The 25362-nt window shown below is 35.1% G+C and overlaps 1 protein-coding gene across 1 annotated transcript in view; it reads left to right on the forward strand.

The window, feature by feature from the left end:
• Nucleotides 1-25362, forward strand: part of LOC143228540 (uncharacterized) — a 62738-nt gene that overhangs the window by 19604 nt on the left and 17772 nt on the right. The window contains exons 2-5 of the mRNA XM_076459783.1: nt 3315-3484; nt 3805-3974; nt 21835-21940; nt 24789-24889. Of these exons, the coding sequence (XP_076315898.1) occupies nt 3315-3484; nt 3805-3974; nt 21835-21940; nt 24789-24889 (547 nt within the window). The remainder of the gene's footprint in view (nt 1-3314; nt 3485-3804; nt 3975-21834; nt 21941-24788; nt 24890-25362) is intronic.

Raw genomic sequence — 25362 nt, forward strand, 5'->3', positions numbered from 1 at the left:
CAATATATTTGGACCGCACTATCGCTCGCAACACAATATATTCTCATATATATTAACACTTCTTTACTACTATTAACACTTCAAACACAATTTATTGCATCAGTACTACAACTCGTAACACAATCTATTCATATATATTAACACTTGTTTACTACTATTAACATTTGAAACACAATATATTTGGTCAGTACTACCACTCGTAACACAAGATATTCATATATATATATATATATATATATTAACACTTGTTTACTACTGTTAACACTTCAACGCAATATATTTGGTCAATACTACCACTCGTAACACAATATATTCTCATATATATTAACACTTGTTTACTGCTATTGACACATCGAACACAATATATATTGTTCGTAAAACAATATATTCATATATATTAACACTTTCTTACTACTATTAACACTTCAAACAAAATATATTTGGTCAGTGCCACCACTCGTAACACAATACATTCACATGTATTAACACTTGTTTATTACTACTAACGTTTCAAACAAAATATATTTGGTGAGTACCACCATACGTAACACAATATATTTGCATATATTAACACTTTTTTACTACTACTAACGTTTCAAACAAAATATATTTGGTGAGTACCACCATACGTAACACAATATATTTGCATATATTAACACTTTTTTACTACTATTAACACTTCAAACAAAATATATTTGGTCAGTACTACCACTCGTAACACAATATATTGATATATATATTAACACTTGTTTACTACTACTAACATTTCAAAAAAAATATATTTGGTCAGTACTGTCAGTCGTAGGAAAACATATTCATGTATATATTAACACTTGAAACAAAATATATTTGGTGAGTACCACCATACGTAACACAATATATTTGCATATATTAACACTTTTTTACTACTACTAACGTTTCAAACAAAATATATTTGGTGAGTACCACCATACGTAACACAATATATTTGCATATATTAACACTTTTTTACTACTATTAACACTTCAAACAAAATATATTTGGTCAGTACTACCACTTTAACACAATATATTGATATATATATTAACACTTGTTTACTACTACTAACATTTCAAAAAAATATATTTGGTCAGTACTGTCAGTCGTAGGAAAACATATTCATGTATATATTAACACTTGAAACACAATATATTTGTTCAGTATTACCACTTTAACACAGTATATTCATATATATATTAACAGTTGTTTGCTGCTATTAATAATTCAAACACAGTTTCTTTCATTACATTATGTAACAAAATATTTACTTTTTCTTGTTCCTGGGCAGAAAGTGTTATTTCCAAATTGCTTATACCTAAAGTAAATGGAAAAGACTTATTTTTCTCTTCAAACTTTGCTTTTGTGATCCGGGTAATGAAAGTTACTCATTTTCCAGAACATTCCAGGTACATTCAGTGCTGAGTAGCTGATAGAGAATTTTTCTCAAACTTACAAGAATTTTCAAAAACTTTTTAGAACTTTCCATAGCAATATATATATATACAGGGATTCACCACTCACCACTTCAGTTTAGTTCTAGCTGCCTAAGTGAACACATAGACCTATCTGATTTTATCCGAGATGGCATCAAGAAGCTGCAAGCATTTTCCAGACGCATTCTACTATGTATGTGGACAGTTTATCAAGACAAGAGCGAAAAAGTACTCTGTAACAGCATCTACTAAAATGTATGAAGCCTACAAGGCATATTTCAGCATGCCTGTCGGGGATCAAAGCAAACCCTGAGCGCCTCATTTTACCTGTGAGCATTGTAAAAATTTCTAGAAGGTAAGACTGACAATTTTATCTTGTTTGAATAGTAAGATTTTATATTTTACAAATTTTAGACCTTTTAAAATTTAAATATATTTTTTAAATTTCCAATAGTTTTGAAAAAATATCACAAGATATTTCGCACGAACCCTCTTACACATTATTTGTGGATGAAATAAATTTATTTTACATAATAACAATTTTATTTTGCTTTTTTGCAGGATGGTACAGAGAAGAAAAGAGAGTCATGAAGTTCGCTATTCCAAGACCTTGCTAGAAGCCTTGAAGTATGATGAGTATGGCTGGGAAGTTATCGGAGACTTCAAAATGGTGGCATTCCTGATGGGTCTCCAAGGAGGCTTTACCAAGTTTCCCTGTTATCTTTGCCTTTGGGACAGCAGGGACACCGCAGCGCACTACAACAGGAAGTACTGGCCACAACGGACCGAGTTCTCTGTGGGGAGGACAATGTCAAGTGTGGGCCACTAGTGGACCTCCAGAAGGTGTTGTTCTCACCATTACACATAAAACTGGGTCTTATGAAACAATTTGTCACAGCTTTTCGTAAAGAGTCTTCAGCCTTCAAGTACCTTCGAGACTTCTTCCTTATGCTGTCTGAGGCAAAGGTCAAGCTGGTGTTTTTGTTGGCCCGCAAATTAAGAAGATCCTGGAGTACACAGAATTCCCCAAGAAGCTCAGTAGGAAAGGGGAAAAAAAAATGCTTGGGGCAGCTTTTTCGCAGTGGTTCGGGGCTTCTTTGGCAATCGCAAGGCCGAAAATTATGTGAAACTGGATGAGGCTCTGGTGAAGAACTACGGCAAAATTGGCTGCAGGACGTGCCTGAAAGTCCATATCCTTGATGCTCATCTTGATAAATTCAAGGATAACATGGAAGCAGACTCAGAGGAGCTAGGCGAGCGCTTCCACTAAGATATACTGGACTTTGAACACTGCTACCAAGGAGCGTATAACGAAAACATGATGGGAGACTATTTGAGGGCTGATACGTGAAAGTGATTTACATTACAGTCACAAATCTCGAAAAACTACACACTTCTAAACATTTTTGCATAACTTTAGTATATATACATGTAAATCTTGATTCATATGTTCTTTTATTCAGACCATATGTAAATGAAAATGTGCAAATTTGCCTGTTTTTACATAGAAAATAGGTTAATGTCTAAATTTCATTATCTGTCAGAAAAGCAAGGTTTGAAGAGAATAATGGCCATTTTCTGTACTTTTACAACATGAGCAATTAAGAAATAACACATACTGTCCAGGAACAAAATTTGTGTTACATAGTGTTATTACAATCACACGTAACGTCGTGTTACTTTTCATAATGCAATTTCATGATCCATACTAAGTTATAACACAATATGTTTCATTAGTGTTATTTTGTTATACAGCGTTGTATTTCAGTGTTAACCTCAGTATCAGTACGAACATTTTAACACAACGCTGATGGTATTTGTTTATAAATGCATGTAACCATAGCCAGTCTTTAAACTCCACAGGCCCGAGGGGTCCGCTGCGCATCTCCACAACTCTGCCACGAAGCAGCGACATCGGTCAGCTGAGCTCGTCTTCCGAACCGTGTGCGTCTCGTGTAGCGGGAAACAGATTTTGCAAGATGTCAGTGGAATGGTTCGTCCAGGTGAAGTGTTGGCAGTCATGGGACCGAGCGGTAGGTACAATAAGTAACTTTCGTTCTTCTAATCCCAGGTCTTTGCACTTTTATATTCAGCATGGTCACCGTTCTTGGGGATAACTACCACTCGACCTCTCTTAGAAATATGGTACTTGTTTATTTGGTTAGTTAACAAGCAAGTTTGGCACTAACCAGTAAATCTCATATTGTTCCTTCAATATCCATTCAGGTTTGGCAAGTAGATTAAGAATTTTGTTTTATATTTGACATCGAAGTAATTATTTACATTAAATTTCAACCTATACACGTCTGTTGTCAGTTTATTTCTGACGTTAATGAGTTCATCTGTATTCCAGGCTCTGGAAAAACCACCTTACTGAATGCATTGAGTGGTAGGATGAAAACAGACTCGGGCCTAATCACGTTGAACGGAGAAACACTCACTAAACAGCTGCGCAGAAGGATCTGTTACGTCACGCAACAGGACATCTTCTTTCCAGACCTCACACTCCGCCAGACTCTCACAGTAAGAAATATTATAAAACAGAAAACTGGTGTCGCCTAATGCTAAGAAGGTTAACTCTCACAATGAGAAATAGTATAGAATATAGAACTGGTGTCGCTTGATGTTAAGAAGGTTAACTCTCACAGTAAGAAATATTATAGAATATAAAACTGGCATCGCCTGATGTTAAGAATATTAACTCCCAAAGTCAGAAATATTATAGAATATAAAACTGGCGTCGCCTGATGTTAAGAAGGTTAACTCTCACAGTCAGAAATATTATAGAATCTAAAACTGGTGTCGCCTAATGTTAAGATTAACTCTCAATCAGAAATACTACAGAATATAAAACTGGCGTCACTTAATGTTAAGAATGTTAACTCTCAGTCAGAAATATTATAGAATATAAAACTGGCGTCGCCTAATGTTAAGAAGATCAACTCTCATAGTAAGAAATATTATAGAATATAAAACTGGCGTCGCCTAATGTTAAGAAGATTAACTCTCATAGTAAGAAATATTATAGAATATAAAACTGGCGTCGCCTAATGTTAAGAAGATCAACTCTCATGGTAAGAAATATTATAGAATATAAAACTGGCGTCGCCTAATGTTAAGAAGATCAACTCTCATAGTAAGAAATATTATAGAATATAAAACTGGCGTCGCCTAATGTTAAGAAGATTAACTCTCATAGTAAGAAATATCATAGAATATAAAACTGGTAACGCCTAATGTTAAGAAGATTAACTCTCATAGTAAGAAATATTATAGAATATAAAACTGATGTCGCCTAATGTTAAGAAAGTTAACTCTCAGTCAGAAATATTACAGAATATAAAACTGGAATCGCCTAATGTTAAGAAGATTAACTCTCATAGTAAGAAATATTATAGATTATATAATTGGCGTCACCTAATGTTATGACATAACCTGTGATTTTCAACAGATGTAGAAAGTTAGTTGGTTTTGAGTTGTGTTACCAAATTCATAATATGTTTGTATTTGAGTTGTTTTTGGCAAATATTTTTCAAACAACCACCATTTTCATTTTGACATTTGATCACGTTTATTTACTCCTTATAATTTGTGGGTTAACTTTAAAGTTTATACTGTTATCCGTTATCACATGTTGGTTTTTTTCACTCCCTTGTAACGTGACTAGCATATTTTCTCTGTCGAACACCACATTTTGCTGCTAACCTTGTAAAGCTGGCTTCTCGCCTTGTCATAACAAAATTTTATACGTCCAATGAACATATAAGCTTTCATACGTTACGTGTTTGTGGTAGTGAAAATATTATAACGACAACATTTTATTGGTGTTAAAACAGCATTCAAGAGCTGTTCTGTTTTTGTTAAGCTTGTTTCGAATCTTTAAGCCGAAAGTAAATAAAACGACCTGAGTTCTAATAACTGAAGCGACATAATTTTGATTTGATTAGAACAATAAGATACGAATTATGGAAATTCAAATATTTATGCATTTGTTTCTTAGCTTGTTTGTAGTTAACCACAAAAACTGCACAATAGACTATCTTCGCAGAGGAACAGGTATCGAAACTTGGTTTCATACGTTTTAAGTCAGCAGAAATACGGAGTTATATGGAATTTTAAACAGAGAATTCAATAATGATGTGTGTAAATATCTACTTTATGGATTTAATTCCTAGGTAAACACGTACGTTATGGATTTCATTCCGAGGGAAACACATACTTTATGATTTGATTCCAAAGTAAACACATACTTTATGGATTTAATTCGTAGGAAGACACATACTTTATGGATTTAATTTCTAGATAAGCATATACTTTATGGATTTAATTTCTAGATAAGCATATACTTTATGATCTAATTCCTAGGTAAACACATACTTTATGATTAATTCCTAGGTAAACACATACTTTATAATTTAATTTCTAGATAAGCATATACTTTACGGATCTAATTCCAAGGTAAACACGTACTTTATGTATTTAATTCCTAGGTAAACATATACTTTATGATTTAATTTCTAGGTAAACTCGTACTTCATGGATTTATTTCCTAGGTAAACACATACTTTAATTGTTATTATATATATATGTAAATATATTTTATTTAAATCTTGTTACACTGTGATGCATGTAAAAAGATAACATCTGATGTCTGTTGTATTCATATCTGGAATGAGGCAAGTTAGATATCACTTGTGAAGCTGGGTTTGATCCAAAGGAGACAAAGTAATAGTTGCTTTTTACAATTAAAAGAGTTCACATACAGTATGATAACCACTGTATTTACAGGGAATAGTTTCTATTTACAAGTCGTTTATTCACTGAAGATTACTGTGGACAAACATTATGATGACTGATTCCATAGTAACTATCCTTATGTTGCTTGTTGAAGGTTTTTATTCCAGGTGAAATACCTGAAAAATATCTGAAAGCTGTCGATTTTTCTTTGTTCTCCACTTTTATCTTCTGAAACTGAAGTGACAAATCTAGTCTTTCCAGAAGGAAGTTCCATGAACTTTTCATTGTCAGTCTACTCATTTATTGGCCTTAAAATTCTTCTATCTCAAACACTGACTAATCTGCAAGACTGTGTAATCATATAGTTGTTATGGTATTAATTTATTACCACACAAGATGGGGTAAAATGTCTTAAAACCAAGAGGGGTTGACTCATTACTAGAAGCATTCACAAAACACGTGAAAAGTTATTTTAATATGGTGTTGTATAATAAACAAGAAACAAATAACAATATCTTAGTTACCTCTCTTCTGCTTGACTATGATATATGTTATATTGACATATAGTTTCTAGGTTATTTTATTACAAATTTAAATTTATGCCACCTTAGTTCAGTTTCCTTCTGCTTCTGGTGTATGATTTGGTGTTTTAGTCTATTTAATTCAGTTGTTAAATTTATACATCTACTGTATGACATGATGTTTTAGATTATTTAAATCTGTTGTTAAATTCATACACCTACTGTATGACATGACGTTTCAGACTATTTTATTCAGTTGTAAAATTCATACATCTCTTGTATGACACGATGTTTCAGGCTATTTCAATCAGTTGTTAAATTCATACACCTACTGTATTAAATAATGTTTCAGGCAATTTCAGTTAGTTGTTCTATTCATACAATATACTATATGACTTGATGTTTCATGCTATTTCACTGAGTTGTTAATTCATACATCTGCTGAAAGATATAATGTTTTAGTCTCTTTCATTCAATTGTTAAATTCATATATCTTCTCTATTGCATGATGTTTCAGGCTATTTCATTCAGTTGCTAAATTCATACATCTACTGTATAACACGATGTTTTAGTCTATTTCAGTCCATTTTGAAATCATGATGAGTTGGTGCTGTGCGACCATTCAGCGAGTGTTATTGTGTGAATCGACAAGACTGAAGGAAAGTGTTATACGTAAATCTACGTTGAATTCTGTTAGTGACGTCAACTCTCATGTGATGACTTGTTGGCCAATCTAAGATGAACACTTTTCTGGGCTATCAATTTTACTTTACTATCATTCTTTTCTTAAGTTTAGTGGTTGTTAAACTTTAGGACACACTCTGCTCATTCTTGAAATCAGATCTTATCGTCATAAGTCTTAGAAACTTAAAACTTATCTACTCGGAGGTTGGGTTAAGTTCCCATTGAAAGGTGATACATTCCAGGGTCTTACTGAGATCTACTACAAAACTAGTACAAGTTATTACCGTCCTAGGTTTCACTTCAGGTTAATAGAGTCCAAGGTTCTAGTTAACTAACCTTAACACAGGCGAAAGTCCCAATGAAGATTAATACAGCACTATGTCCTAGTGCAAGTAATATTTTTAATATTGTATTGATAATCGAAGTATAACGATATTTCTTGAAAACAATGAATTCTGACATTAGGAATATTACGCTATAAAAATAGGTGTGAGGAAATCTTTCATTAGAAAGAGAGGTAGATGGGGTGGTATTCCACTTTTGAATTTTTCTGGCTCATTCGTTGTCTCTTTCGACATGCAGAGCCATGTCTGCGGACTTATCGCGCTATAAACAAGGTTCCAATATCCGTCTTGGGCAGAGAACAGATAAAACATTGTGTAGCTTTTTGCTTAACTTCAAGCAAGCAAACAAACAAAAATCGCTGTCTCTTTAATTCAGATATATTTAGATAGTTTTAATCATTACATTTCTAATTAGAAAGAAACTTGAAAATAATATTTAGCAGAAGAATTGAATAATTCCCCTGGGCCTAACGTCAGTTTCAAGGACACAAACAGATCAAATGTTGTTCACCTGTTCACCTCTTTGCTGATAGTAACGCCCTCTAAGCAACTGTTGGAGTTAAATAAAGCGCGTCTGAACGATATACACAGGTGTTGAAAAATTCCGTCGATATGGTACACTTTTTGTCTGTATTTATAGTTTATATTTAACAGAAAATCGGTAAACGTAGCTTTGAAGAAAAAGAAGATATTTATTTCTCGTTTAGCTGAATAAATAATTTTGTCCTGTCTATATTACTTGAATTTCATTAAATATTAAGGGACAGCACAATTGTATTAATTAATAAATGTTAAGTAAATAACGCGAGTTGCCACCTTGTTTGTTTTTCTTCTAATGATTGATTTTTTTTTAATTCTTAAATATGCCCTTGTCAGCATTTCTATACGGATAGAAATGGTTACGAAAAAGCGCTTGCAACAGTGACCGAAAGACTTTAACATAAAGCTGCTAATAAAACGCTCTCCTACGGTTAAACTAGGGTTAGTCTGATAACTGTATTGTACACAAAGACACCACTATTCAAAACAAATAATTAAAAATAATACATAGTAAGGATATACGCCTACAGAGGGTGTAGCCTATTTTCTCGATAGATTTAGATAGATTATCATCTTATTTCGTGTAAAGTGATTAAAACAGCTCATATTTAATGAAGCTTTGGACAGCTTGACACTGTATGGAAAGTGTTTGTTTCAAATGTACAAAAATCGAGCGCATGTGTTTGAAGGACATTTAGAGACTGGAGGAATTTACAATATGAAGAATTTTAGTGAAAGTGAAAAATTTCCTTAACTTTATGTATTGACCCCACACTTTTATCTCCGCTAGCCGTCTCTAATTTAGCAGTGTAAGACTAGAGGGAAGGCAGTTAGTCATCGCGATGCACCGCCAACTCTTGGGCTACTCTTTACCAACGAATAGTGGGATTGACCATCACATTATAATGTGACCCACGGCTGAAAGACCAAGCATGTTTGGTGTGACGGGAATTCGAATCTCCGATCCTTGGATATCTACTCGAGCGCCCTAACCACCTGGCCATGCCGGACCCGCACTTTGATCTTACACATTGTATAGAAACTGAACATTTGTAAATTCAGTTAAAGAAGCACTAACACTTGTGGAGAATTATGGGAACTTATCCGATGTAAACTTTATTACAGTAATAGCGTGAAAACGTTGATGATCATACGAATTTACTCCAGTAGGGACTGATTGGTCAAAACGGTCAGGTCAAAGGCTATTAACTTTTGAGCTATTTACCGGAGGGTGGGAAGCCAGTAGCATCAACTCTTTGACCCGTATAATTGTAACTACTGAAAGTGCCTGCGGAACATTTCGAATCTTTGGCCTGCCCTAGTGGTTCAGCGGTAAAACTGAGGGCTTATAACTATGAATATTGGATTTGATACCCGTGGTTGGTACGACACTGATAGCCATTTCTGTAGCTTTATGTTTAATAACGACTAAACCTTTCCTTCGTAGTGTGGCAAGCGAACTAATCTTCAGCCATGCTCGGACCACGGATGTCGTAAAAAAATTAAGTAGCACATTAGTGTATTACAATGTTTGTTCTGTGATGAACCTTCGCTAGCAGGTGCCGTTGACATCACCATTGGCAGTAAAGATCTGATTACACACGGTTTATATGGTAAAGTGATTTTAAATTACATGCACACAAACATTTCGAGTTGTATTTGTACGGGTTTGCGTAATAATACAATGTTGTCATGACACGATACTGATGAAGGCATTTTTAAATCATAGTTTTAATATCAAAACTATGCTCACACACACACACATCATATGTGCATATTTATTTTTACAGTACTTACTGTTACTACGTGTCGTGAAAGCTAAGTTCATTTATTTTGTGTTTTTGTAATTAGGCACAAAGCAACACAATGAGCTATCTGTGCTCTGTCCTCCACGAGTATCGAAACCCGGATTCTAGCAAAGTGAGTCCTCAAACCTTCCGCTGCGCCACTGGGAGGCGAGTGAAAGGTTTGACGCCTAGTTTCTTTATCCTAAGTCTCTACAACATTTTGTTGACTTTAATAATCTGCTATACGATGTTTCTCGCATCCAAGTTTCTTAATCTGCGTAAAACTAGTAAAGGATAAATATGGTTAATGAAGATTACAAAACTCCAGGTTTACACCGCTAGAAACTTGTGCTTAACTACAAACAAACAAAAATAATGTTCTGTAAGAAATGTTAAGCAACGAGAGGGCGACATGAGAGCTACTGAGATAATAAGTAATGAAACCTAATCAATATTTCCAAACTCAACATTGGCAAGGTGGTGATGGTGGTGGTGTTATTTCAGAGAACTCTTGAAAAATAACCAACGACAGACAAATCAGATAATAACGCCTCGAAGGTCTGTGAGAAAAAACAGAAATCTTGTTTAGAGAAGTAAGAATAGCAGTGAAAATAAACCCTGCTACGAAGCAGCGGGACTTCCCAATAAACTTGATGGAAAGTCTTTAAGCAGACAGACCTTGCCTGGTTGCACGGAAAGAGTAAGAAAGCAGTCGTTATTTCAATGTGGAAAAGGAAAGTAAAGGCAGCTTACAAAACACAGAGGCACTAGGGAAAAAAATATTTGTCAAAATAACTGGAAAGCGACAAAAACCAACTATTGAAATTCAACCAAAGGTAATAAAAACATTCTTACAAGAAAGTGAAACAAATGGCTTTCTTTAAATATCGATATGTACGTTGGTAGCTTTCCAAAATAAAACATGAAAACACTGGCCTTTTTGTGCTCTTAAAATAAATAAAAATTCTTTGTATTAAATAAGGCAAGTTCGTTTCACCACACCAAATCAATCTTTAAACTTGGTCTTGAAACTTTGGGTGTTTGAAGATATGTGTTTCAAGTTTGAGGCTAAGTCCTAACTGACAAACTGACAATGATTTCATTTTGGCTGAGTGTGGACCAGTATTTTGCGTGTCCGAGGGTGAATCTGATAGTCCATGGTTTGTATCCCAATTTCGCGAAATCGTACTCCATACTTTAGGGCTATTAGTGCATTATAAATGAAACGGTCAAATCCACTATTCGATTAGAATTAGAATTTTAACCATTTATTTATTATTTTGAAATCAAGGTCGGAGGTTGTCCTTTAGAAACTTTGTACGGATCGAACCCTAATTTCTCAACAACAAACTCGTCTTGAGGGCTAGTAGCGTTAAAATCCCGGGGCCACCTATTATGGTGAACTAAATACAGATATCCTATTGTGTAGCTTTGCGCTTAAACCAACAAGTCTGACGTAAAAAAAAACGCATATTGAACCTAAATGTATCGCATAATTTTGGTGTCACGTGATTTGTTGCTTTTCGTAGTGCTAGAAGCTCAGGTCACTAGATCGAACAGCCATTGGTCTAAGGCCGTCTGTTTCACTTGTCCTGATCACACAGCCTCCATCACCCACTGCTAACTCGAGAAAGGTTAATTAGTTAGGTGCAATGTTTATGAGGTACGACCAGGTGAGCCAACAGTCCAATAACCTGACCCCCTCTTGCCTTCACTTATCTGAACTCTGGGTCATTGTCACAAAGCGATTCTTCGCCACGGGGCAAAGGGTCGATGACTTGTGCTCGGTACAGTCTCCCCTTTCATGTCTCCCTCTAGTGTTGAAAGGGTTGAATTTCTACAGCAATCAGAATGTACGTTTGTAATGTATAATTAAAATACTAACATCACCAAACGATACTTAGTTCGAGCCTTAACTTTAATAGTTTTATATTTTTATTCACATTTTTTAAAAATAAAGTTTGTTTGTTTTGAATTTCTCACAAAGCTACACGAGGGCTATCTGCGCTAGCCGTCCATAATTTAGCAGTGTAGGACTATAGGGAAGGCTGCTAGTCATCACCACCCACCGCCAACTCTTGGGCTACTCTTTTATCAACGAATAGTGGGATTGACCGTGACATTATAACGCCCCCACGGCTGAAAGGGCGAGCATGTTTGGTGCGACGGGGATTCAAACCCGCGACCTTCAGATTACGAATCGAACGCCTTAACCCACCTGGCCATGCCGGGCCATGTTTTTAATAATAATAATAAAAAGAAGGTTTTCATCTCTGGACAAGCTTAGAATAGTGAACTATGGTGTGATGAGAACTTGTATGATGTTAAAAGGTGTGATCATAAGAAGGGTCACGCGACTATAATTCACTTTAATTAGTCGAAAATTTCTGAAAGTTGTGTAATTGCTGCGATGTATACAGCTAAAATGCTTTGAGCGTGATAGGCTGAAAATATAAACGAAGTGGCCTGGTGTGAAATATACTTTTTATTTTTTGTCAGTCATAATACGTCACTATGTTTACTACACTTAGGGTTGCGATACAAACAATCTTTTGATAGCAGATACAGCTTTAATCGTAAAAGAAACGAAGAAAAGAAAAAGTAGCCAAACGGTTAGCATGCCAAGATTGTGAATTTTAGGACTTATCGTCCGGAACCAGTTACTACGAAGACATCCTTTACACTTTTGGCTCTGAAGGTGTTATATAGGTTGTAACAACTTCCACTCTTCCATCACACGATAGAAGCAAAAGAACTGCCGGTAGGTGTTTTTATCCAGCTGCCTTTCCTCTAGTCCAGGGGTTCTTAACCAGGGGTGCCCGCACCTCTAGGGGGGTGCGAAGATGATTCCCAAGGGGTGCGAGGATGCCCATGAATAATTAAAGCAAATCTATATTTTTACATAAGAGTAGCTTTATACTTTTATATTTGCCGGTGCGAGAAATGATTACTGATTTGAAAGGGGTGCAAACACTGAAAAAGGTTAAGAACCACTGCTCTAGTCCGTCACTTCTAAACTAAAAAATGGCACGCGGTAATTCTTCAGTAGCTCTGCGAGATATTCCTAAAATCGTGAAAATCTCTGTATTGTAAGTAAGCCTAACATTATGTTAAAATTGTCTTTTTTTTTTGTCAAATCATTCGTACACACGTGAACCAAGTTTGTTGGAGAAACAATTCAAATCGTTCGTACCCACGTGAGTTAACCTTGTATGGTTGGTTTTGAACTTCGCCTAATACTACAGGAGTGCTGTGTGTGCTAGCCATCCCTAATTTAGCAGTGTAAGACTAAAGGGAAGGCAGCAAGTCATCACCATCCACTGTCAATTCTTGGGCTACTGTTTTACTAATGAATGGTGGGATTGATAGTATATTATAACGCCCCCACAACTGAAAGGACGAGCATGTTTGGTGGGAAAGTGATTCAGACCCGCGATCCTTAGATGGCGAATCGAGCGCCCTAACCAACTGGCAATGTCGGGCCTGAATCTAGGTTGTAAGAAAACCAACTCAAATCATTCGAGCACAGAACATGAACAAATTAAATCAAACTGTTTCAGTACATGTCACTCAACAGTTTAGAACATAAACTAATTTAAGTCGTTCCAGAAAATAGCAGGTGTTTCAAACGTTTCCAAATACAAGAAACAAAGAAATTGAACTAACTTCACTGCGCAAAACGTGGACATAGACTTTAGAACAAAATACAAATCAAATTATTCCAGTACACATCACTGAGCACGATAATTCTATACAAAAAATGAGTTATCAATTCTAAAATAAGAAAAATTTAAGTTCATACTAAAAATATTGAACCACACGTTTGTAAAAATAATATATAAAGAGATACTTAAACGTTGTTTTACAGAAGATAAAAAGATAGAAGAAACGAACAGTATATTTCACTAACAGAAAAGACAACATGAAACCTGATAATAACACCAGAGGAAATAGTATTGAATATTGTTATACAACAATATATACAAACAGAACGAAACCTTGTTTGTTTGTTTTGGAATTTCGCACAAAGCTACTGGAGGGCTATCTGTGCTAGCCGTCCCTAATTTAGCAGTGTAAGACTAGAGGGAAGGCAGCTAGTCATCACCACCCACCGTCAACTCTTGGGCTACTCTTTTACCAACGAATAGTGGGATTGACCGTCACTTATACGCCCCCACGGCTGGGAGGGCGAGCATGTTTAGCGCGACGCGGGCGCGAACCCGCGACCCTCGGATTACGAGTCGCACGCCTTACGCGCTTGGCCATGCCGGGCCGAACGAAACCTAATAACAACACCAGAATATTGCTATACAACAATATATACAAACAGAACGAAACTTAATAACAACACCAGAGAAAACAGTATTGAATATTGTTACACAACAATATATACAAAGAACACGAACCCGATAACAACACCAGAGAAAACAGTATTGAATATTATTATAGAACAATATATACAAACAGCATGAAGGCCAATAACAGCACCAGAGATAATAGTATATATACATAATTGTATTGTCTGTTGCCTGTCCATGTAACTACTTCACAGGGTGTGGGTGGATCTTTACCAAATTATCTGTTTTGCAGGCTTTTTTGGGGCGTTTATTGCGGTTTTTACCACTACGTCGCCCCCAGTGGATATATCTTTACCATATTTCGAATACATACATTTTCAGTTTTGCGGTTATTATGGGCGTTTTTTTTTTACCATCACATATAAGTAAAAAAACTTTTCATGTCTTAAGATAACCTTTCATTAATCATGAATTTATTTAACTTTCATATTCCAGCTAGTGGTTGGGCATGGTCATTTGGTTAGGGCGGTCAACTCGTAATCTGAGGTTCGCGGTTTTGGATCCCCGTCACACCAAACATGGTCTCCATTTGAGTTGTGGGGGTGTTATAACGCGATGGTCAATCTTTCTATTCGTTGGTAAAAAGTAGCCCAAGAGTTGTTGGTGGTGGTGATGGTTAGCTGCCTTCCCTCTCTAGTCTTATACTGCTAAATTAGGGAAGGCTAGCGCAGATAGCTCTCGTGTAGCTTTGCGGGAAATTTAAAAAAAAACACGCAAAAACCTCACATGGGAATAAACACTTCTTAATAATATAAATAATATAATATAATGGAATAATTTAAATTTTCTCTGTTTGTTTTAATTTTCGCTTAAAGCTACATGAGGGCTATTTGCGTTAGCCGTCTCTAATTTAGCGGTGCAAGACTAGAGGGAAGGCAGCTAGTCATCATCACCCACCGCCAAATCTTGAGCTTCTCTTTTACCAAGGAATACTGGAATTCATCCGAATCATTATAACGTCCACAACGGCTGAAAGGGGGGACATGTCTGGTGTGTCGGGAATACGAACCCGGGACCCTCAACTAATATAAAGACGGCATAAAACCTGATAGACAATACCAGATGTAAGAATTTCGGATGTTGCTTTACAATATTGTAAAAGACGGAGTGAAACTTGCTGAAGAATTTCACATTACGAGGTAATGGAGCAGCAAATAATAATAGAAACATCAAATGGGACATTTTGCTATAACAGTGGAATACCGAAACCATGGAACAACGACGCAGGTTTTTACTTTGTAATATCTGACGTGTTACAGTAATAAAACATTGTTAATGTTAGCCCAACATACCGAAGAACATAAAACCGACTTTGTATTCACGCTTCATTAAGTCCCTAATGGGTCATAATGAGTACATCTAATTATTTGCCTAGAATTCTAGAAGCCTTGAAATGATAGATAATGATGCTAGCCTTACTCACCACTGGTTTGTGTATTGTTTCAATAGAGATTTCATGGCTAGTTCTCGTTTAATTGCTGGGCTGTTCCAATCTTCGTTCGTCGTTTTAAGGATTCAAGAAAAAACTCACAAAAGTGCAGCGGTATTTTCGTTGTTTTTCGACCCTAATTTTAAGATAATAGACTACAGCTAATCACTTTCATCTACCGCCAACTCTCGAGCTACTCAAATTGAACAGTAAGAATTGACTGTTACTTTTATCTGCAACTACGCTCCCAAAGCGCTGAGTGTGTTTTTGTGGGCTTTTTTTTTTAAAGTAACGGTACACGATCCACAAACATTCAGGCTAACAAAGTAACACGCTAACCACCAGCCACATCCAACCTCAACGCGTATTAGAAATCACTCGACTATTTAGTAGAACTGATTTTTGTGTAAACGATAAATCTTATTGTATAGGTTATGAAGGTGTCTAGTCTTATAAGTCAGTTCGTGCCTGGGGTGCGATACAGCACCAAGATAAACCTTTATGACCATAAACATTCTGTTCTGTAGCTGTCATTGTGTTTAATAGTTCCTTGAGTTACATGAAACTATTTGATTACAAAATTAACTGTAACTGACATTTTTATCTATTATATTAAGTTCAGAACTCGTCTCCTTTGTACATGTGTACAAAAATGAGCTTACGTTCATTTCAGCTGAGGTGTTAAGTTTGGAAAAGACGAACTTTGTTCTCTACAAGATGTGGATGTGTTTAACCAATCACGCTATATGATTGTTTCTTTGTTTTGAATTACGAGCGAAGCTACACGAGAGCTATCTGCGCTAGGCGTCCTTAATTTAGTAGTGTAAGACAAGGGGGAAGTCAGCTAGTAATCACCACCCACTGCCATCTCTTAGGCTACTCTTTTATCAGCAAATAGTGGGGTTGACTGTCACATTATAAAGCCCCATGGTAGAAAGGACGAGCACGTTTGGTGTGATGGGGATTCGATCCCCTCCGACCCTCATATTACGAGTCGAGCGTCCTAACAACGATACGAACACTGTTATCATGGGTTTCGTGATTGTTTTTGCATTCGCCATCATCCAACAGATGAGTTCTCTCATGAACATGGACTAACAGTTGCTTATGAACCAGAAAGTCTACCAGTTCCCTCATAATGTGACACCAAAATAAACTCTTATGAACATGAACTAGAGGCTGCTTATGAACCAGAAAGTCTTCCAGTTTTCTCATAATTTGACACCAAGATAAACTCTCATGAACTTCGACTAGCAGTTGTTTACGAGCCAGAAATTCTTCCAATTTTCTCATGATGTTACACCATGGAACATTAACCGGCACCTGCTGAAACCCAAGTGGTGTTGCAGAGAAGTGTCTGACCTGGCTAATGAGGTATTTGGTTACTCAGAGCAGTAAAAACAGTCATCTACCACAAACGGCATGTTTCTATAACAGACAACCCACAGCACAGTCTCCAAGTGATAGGCATGGCGGTTATCAGCCACATTATAGGGAGCTTCCCATTTTAGCATTAATGTTGAGAGAACATGTGCTATAGATAAAAATAAGAGTTTTGTAATTCGGGCAAGATTAATGGCACCTCAACCAATCACTGTAACAAAATTAAAATAAACATTTTTGTCCCAACCAATCACCGTAACAAAAGAAAAATACGCGTTTGGATGCAACTTATCAATGTAACAAACGAAAAATACGAGTTTTTTTTTCTCGACCAACCACTGTAATAAAAGAAAGACACGTGTTTCTGTTTCACCCAATCAATGTAATAAAAGAAAAATACGCTTTTCTTTTCTTTTTTCCAACCAATCGCTGTAACAAAGAAAAATACGTGTTTTTGATCCAACCAATGATTGTGAAAAAAAAGAGAAAAATAAGTGGTTTTTCCAAGCAGTTACTGTAACAAAAGAAAAATACGCGTTTTTGACACACAAGTTTCATAGTTTTGAAAAATGGCAAAAAATAGCTTTTAGGTTAACACGTATTTGTCACGTGACTCGGTAATGGAAGAATTTTCAAATATTTTAACCTAATTTACTTTGTGAAATTACTGAAAGCTTCGAGAATAAACAAATGCCCACTTTACTGAAACTGGAGCAATACGTCTAGGATTAACCAACACGTTCAATTACTACCGTATCAACAAAACCCATACGGTCAATTACTACCGTATCAACAAAACGCGCCCAGTGACACAACGGTATGTCTGCGGACTTACAACGCTAGAAACCAGTTTTCGAAACCCATGGTGGGCAGAACACAGACAGCCCACTATGTAGCTTTGTGCTTAACTAAAACAAACGAAACATCATTTATTTATTCGCGTTGCGCAGTATGGTGTATTCCAACGTTCTAGACAGGGATCTTCTGTAAGCCTTCAAACGTATGCAGTTATCGTAATACATGAAACTACCTTTCACGTTAAAACACCATTAGCAGATGTTGTTTGCTGAATTTTGCGCAAAGCTGCTCGAAAGCTATCTGCCCCATTTGTCCCTAATATAATCATTTGGATGCAGCTGTTTTAAAAGCGCGCGGAATTTTTGCGAGTCGTTCACTGTATGCAGTACACTCGCATTCAACTGCCGGAGGCGGATCGTTCTCCATACGGCGAACCCTCAGTCATTGGGTTAAAATTAACAGACTAGAGGGAAGACAGCTAATCAACACCAGTCATTGCTAACATCTGGGCCACCCCTTATCAAAGAATATTGAAGGGTGAGCATGTTCAAAGACGGGGTTCGAACCCATTAGTTGGTTGCTTGACCACAAGGCCAACAAGCTGCGTATATGTTTATAGAAAACCAAAACAAGTATGTGCAACTATATTGTCTTCGTGGTTTCTTAGAGAACTGTTCTTACGTGTGAGTTTTGAAATGCGGTTTCGAATGCGGTTCTTTAACCAGTGCTCTGGGTTCTAGCTTATGAAGTTCGGTAATTCTTAGCTACTGAATGATATCAAGACATTTAATTTTATCAAGATGTTTTTGTTTAGTAAGAATCGGTCCATTGTTTTACAGAGTTACCTCGTATGTTATTATTAGGGTTAACAAAAACATCGATATTGTCCACAATGTCATAAATCAATATAAGTAACTCGGACGTTTTCTTAACTTAATGTGGTAATTCTAATACAATTAACAGCTTAACTTGTTCACTTAGAAGTTTGTATAAGGGAGTGCGCATTACACTGCTAAATTAGGGACGGCTAGCGCAGATATCCCTCGTATAGCTTTGCGCAAAATTTTTAAACAAACAAACTATGAAGGTTTTTTTTTTGTTTATCTCGCAAAATAATAGTAAACACATTGGGCAATTAGGGTGAATAAAAGACTATTAAGTTTCATTTTTGTTTGTCCCAAAGGATAAAAAACATTGGGTTATTAGGATGAGTAAAAGGCTATGATGAGTTTTGTTTGGACAGTAATAATATAGATTTATTAGGGTAGTTACAAACGTAGGAAGGAGCTGTTATTATGTCTAAGAAGATTAAAACAAGGACAATAAGAGGCCGTAGTAGTGTTTTCAGGGTTACTTTTATTTGTTTGTTAAAACTACTAAGGTCAATGACCATCTTTTGAGGTATGAACCACAGCAGAACCTCCTTCCCTTAGTGGGATAGGTATGCAGAAACAGTGAAGAAACAAACTAGATAAGAGTGCAAAGGTTATAATTTGTCCCAAGAGAGGACGTCGTAAATTAACCCTTCTCTATCTCTTCCACTCGGGGGGGGGGGAGATGCTTGTCAACACATCTTGTTTATCTGTAATTGATACTTGGTTTGTTTGTTTTTTTAAGGCCGTTTACATCAAAGTGCTTTAAACTCCGTGGGTTCTCAGAAGTTTCTAGGGGAGAAGGAGAGAAATGTTTCCATGAATTCTATAACGCTTGATGTAGGGTTAAATCAGAACCTTTGTAAAACCTCCAATTAAGCGCCACCTATTCTTTGGGCCTCTCGTCTTCCCGACGATATGTTGGAAGCTGCCACGTTACTCCGTCTTTAACCCCCAGGGACTCGAAATCACTGCCTTCATCCCTTAACCAACCACCGTTTAGTTACAATCTTTGTTTTGTTGTTGTTCCAATATACAAGTCACTGCTACTAAAAAATCATAGAGGTCTTATTTGGCTTTGAAAGAACTCGTTAGCAAACAACCATTGTTACAAGTGTAGTTTTATACACTGTGGGAATCAACTAACATTAACAAAGACCTCTTAATTTTTCGTGTCTCAGTTTTAAGTCACCTCTTAAACACTCACATTAAGGACACAGTATTTCATACAACATATAAACACATAGAGTGGTATCGTCTACTAAAATGGTCTTCATTGAACCCAACGCAATTTAGTGAAATGTGATTTTTGCCATTAATTTACAACGCTCGACAGCTAGCTGGCTGATGTATGTCCATTCGAATTCACGTGTCTGTTTTCCTGTTAAGCACGAAACTGAACAACGGGCTATCGGTTCTTTGTTCCATTTTGCACGTATTTTTATCATTATAATTTCAAAGCGTTCAATATATTTTAACGTTTCATAGAAAGTCTTTTGGAAAGTAAATTACGCTTTTTTGTTGTGTTTTTTAACGACAGCTTTTACTGCCAACAAAAGCCCCAGAAAACTGTTGCTAGGTTTTCTTTGTTCAAATATGAAACACTATTGGATTATCAGAGACGTATTTATTTAAAGCATTTTGGAAGGTTTCTTTGTCTTTCAAATTATTGGTCGGACGATCTGTCAGTGCGTCTAACCAAGGCTCGTGCAGCGACGTAAATGTTTTCGTGAAAGGTTCAGAGACCTAGTCAACCCCTTTTGGCCAATTATATATTCTTTTTTTAATGACGTCACGTTCTTGTTTCCTGTTCGTATGTCCATGAAAGGAACCTTTCAATAAAAACCTGTTCTACCCATTCTTGGCATCTAGAGGTAGTAATAGCATATTCCAAATTCGTTTCTTCGTAACACATTTTGTATTTTACGAATAAAATTAGTGTAATATTAAATTTCCGTGACATTTTTAATGGACTTGTAAAACTGTTTTAATTATTTTATCAATCTCGATGACACACTGTTATCGAACTAATAACATATTTTAATTATTTTTACTAATTTCAGTGACACGCTGTTATTGAACTAATAAAACAGTTTTAATTATTTTTAGGAATATGAGTGACACATTTTTTATTGAACTAGAAAAACTGTGATTTTTTGTAATTTCATTTTAGTGGCAATTTCTTTCAACTGGTACATATTTTTTGTAGTCTCATTTCTAGTTCACTGTTTGTTTATTATTTTGTTTTTACTTAACATTTCTAACCATCATCTAACGAACATGGAAAAAATATGCAAATAAAATTTAGTAACTGAGTCCAAATCAACTTTCATTTTCGATGTAATACGACATTAACACGCGCGTAGTGGGTCAGTTATATATGTTACGTGAACAGTCCACACGTTAAAATGCATTATTGATATTCTGCTTTCATTGTTTCTTTATATAATATTACTGGTATTTAATGCTCAACATTTCTTTACATGATATTACTGGTATCCTACTTTCATTGGTTCGTTATATCACTTTACTTGTAACGATTTTTATTGATTTTTACATGTTTTTAATGTTAAATATTTTGTCATCGTTACTTTTTAAGTTATTGGAAATCGTTTTTTCGAAGATTTGCCCTTTAGTAGCTGAGTGTGGAACCACAAGAATATTTATAATTCTGACATTCCAACTTCATTTCATTTGGCGGGAACAGCCCAGTTATCTCATTTTGTACATTTTTGCTTAATATTAAAAAAAATCAAAATCGGTAAAGTTTTCTATAATTATTTGCACGTTACAGTTTCTTTTATAGAAAAAGCTTGCATGATTTTTAGATACATGCATAGATATGAAAGTAAAATAATTTGCTGTTTCGTCTTAAGAAACTTTGATTTGGCTGAAATTATTGTTTTACTGACGACCTGATTTGGTTACAGTTTTCAGCTTTACTAAGACTCCCTGAGTATATGTCGTACCACGAGAAGATGGAACACGTGGACCACATATTAGACGTGTTGGGTCTCAGTTGTTGCCAGCACACCGGTAGGCCTCAGTTTGAGTTGTACATGTTTTACGTTATTTAGAGCATTATTTCTTTCCTTTTACCTATGCTTTTACTTTACTTAGATTTAAGCGCGTTCGTAAACAATGCACGTAACCTTGACGTCACTCTCTCTTCATTCATGAATTGTATCGTTCTCTCTGGCTTTTTTTTTTTCAACAGTTTCTGCCGTATCTCATAAACCCCTCGGTGGGCTCAGCAGATAGCCCGATGTGGCTTTACTATAAGAAAACACACGTATCTCATAAACCTTGGAAATTATTTAGTATACATAAAAACGGAAATATGTTCTTTACGCTTACTGTTTGGCTTCATGCAGATGTTTGGTTAATGTTCGAAATATCTCAGTATTAGACACAGTTTTTTTGCTATTATAATTAAGCACAAAACTACACAATGGTCTACCTGTGCCTTACCTATCACGGGTATCGAAAGTCAATTTTTAACGTTACACGTTTTTCAGTTTATGTCACTACTGTATGTTCTTTTTCACTTATTCAAATTAAAAATAACATTCAGAGAATTTAGTTCTGTTATACACTTTAAAATGCATTACTGGTCAATTACAAGAAGTAACGTTTGATAAAACCCAAACATATTCACTCTCTCATTTGAGTTTTTCTGAAAGATATAAAAACTATCTTATTCTACCATTTAATCATAACTTTACCTATAGAATTGTTTAGTCGAATTTCAGGTTATGATACCAAATTATGAGAATAAGCACGGTTATGGTGTGTGTGGTACCTCTCATGGTGTACTAGTTATGTTTAATTTTAATGGTTTGTATCATACCTCTCATAGTGTATGAGTTATGTTTAATTTTAGTAGTGTGTATGATACTTCTCATGGTGTATCAGCTATGTTTAATATTAATACTGTGTATGATATTATCATGGTGTATCAGCTATGTTTAATATTAATACTGTGTATGATACTTATCATGGTGTATCAGCTATGTTTAATATTAATACTGTGTACAATACTTCTCATGGTGTATCAGCTATGTTTAATATTAATACTGTGTATGATACTTCTCATGGTGTATCAGCTATGTTTAATATTAATACTGTGTATGATACTTCTCATGGTGTATCAGCTATGTTTAATATTAATACTGTGTATGATACTTCTCATGGTGTATCAGTTATGATTAATATTAATACTGTGTGTTTATTTCGGTTTATTCGTATATATGTTTATCTGTCCCTCCTTACGTGTGTTTACTTCTATTTCTGTTTCTGTAAACCTATTTAATTCTGTTTATTTCTCTTTCTGCCTGTTTACTTCTGTTTCTTTATATATGACTGTTTTACTCTCGTGTCTTTGTGACTGTTTTATTTCTTTTGTCTCGTTTATATTAAGCCTCGTTTGATAGGTTAAAATAGTTATATACAGGTTTCTAAGATAGTTGGAATATCTAAACGTCACACAAATTTCTCCAGAAGAATATATGGGATGAAATTAAGAAACATTATCGAATTTAGCAAATCCAATAATGTTAGTTTCACGATGTGAACTTTATTTGAAAGATGTAAATGGCGTACTTATTTAAAATTCTAAAGCTATATTTCAAACTAAAGCAAAACCTTTTTATACTTTTCTTTTAATTTAAATATTTTTGTCAGTTACTTCCTAAAATGAATTATAAACAGTGGTGAAAAGATAAAACTGACGTTTAGGTTTTATTTTGAACTTTTTAATAATCCCATTTTAAATCCGACATTTTGAAAGTTATTCTTGAAACTTGTGTTATTGAATAGTTACATGTTTTAGTGTTAAAAAGTATTAAGATTTAAACGCTAATACTTTAGGTCTCAAGGACTCATAATTAAATTAAAAAATAATAGTGTTGGTTTTCAAATATTAATTGCAAGTTCAAAAGTGTTTCTTTCTTAGCCAAAATATGTTATGTTAATTTTTAAAGCAAAATTAATATTTATATGTAAAATTAATCCAGTAATATAGTTCCAAATCTGTATGTGCGAGTTCTTTGGTAAATAGTAATTTCCTGCCTTATGTGTGTGTTATTATTGTACAGGGTGGCCCGTAAGTCCCTACCCATCCATATGTTATTATATTATATTCAATAATACTAATGATGAGTTGAAGGCAGCTGTTACCGCGGCATTTTGAACAATAACCCCTGCTATGTTGAGGAAAATGTCTCGCAGAACATGGCGTCGCATAATATTATGCAGCGAGAATGAGGGATAGCACACAGATACACTGGATACATAAGATATATGGATGGGTAGGAACTTACGGGCCACCCTGTACATTTACACCCGTAAAATGCTACATGTTTATAAAGAAAACCTGTATACTTGATACAGTAGTTAGTCTTAAGTGCTTGCACTTTAAGGTATACGTAACGTATTTTGTATTTAAATTTAAACAAATAATGGGGATAAAAGAGTAACCAAAACCCATGTCTCGTTACAGTTTTCGCTATTATGTTTTACTGTTTTCTTCGAACTTCATTCATAAGAAGAATTAATGAAAGGAAACCTTTCTAAAAAAACATTATTGTAACTGAGAAAGTTGTAGGTTCTAAAGAAGTATTTATTTTACCACCACTTCGCGTTTCGTTATCAAAAATAAACAAATAGGTAAGGAACTCCCGCTACGCTCTTTGAGCGCGTTGATGCGTTATAAAAGTCACGGTCAAATCTCGAATCGATCATAATTGTAGGAGCTCAGGAGTCAGCGGTCGGTGCTGTTGACTAGCTGCCTTATCTCTAGTTAGTTTCGTCCACAGTTTTCATTAAATTTGACTACTAATAATTTTAGATTGTGTATATTTTAAATACATCTCTGTTTTTTCAGTTATCGGTGATATGATGAGGCGAGGACTTTCGGGAGGTGAAAAGAAAAGAGCAAATATCGCAAGCGAGCTACTAACAAACCCCACAACAATGTTGCTTGACGTATGTATAATTAGAATATTTTTACTCAAATTTATTATGGAAATAAAAAAATATCAGATATAAAATTTAAAAAAAAATCTTGATGGCGAGTCTCGTCATCTACTGATATTCTACGAAATATTTAATGTAATATAATATATAATATACAAAGATGAGTGCAAAGAGTTCACGTAGTTGGTAACATAAACATTGAAAGAGTTAAATATTTTAGTCGATGTAAAAAGATTTACATATAAAAAATATGTAATATTTTATATTCAATATAAAACTTGAAATTCCATATTATCACTGATATTGGTGTAGTATCTGGTGAAACGTTTAAAATGTTTGCTACAGTAAGTGAAGTAATTGCTTGTTTTTCGTGGTTGCGAAATCAGTATGTACGTAGAACACCGACGAAAGTTTAACACTGTTTAGAATTTTGTTTTCAGTTTAAAGCTGAGAAATCTGAGTCATGAAATAAGAACTGTTAG

The sequence above is a fragment of the Tachypleus tridentatus genome, chromosome 10 (genome assembly GCF_004210375.1).
Source record: "Tachypleus tridentatus isolate NWPU-2018 chromosome 10, ASM421037v1, whole genome shotgun sequence".
Lineage (NCBI taxonomy): Eukaryota > Metazoa > Arthropoda > Merostomata > Xiphosura > Limulidae > Tachypleus > Tachypleus tridentatus.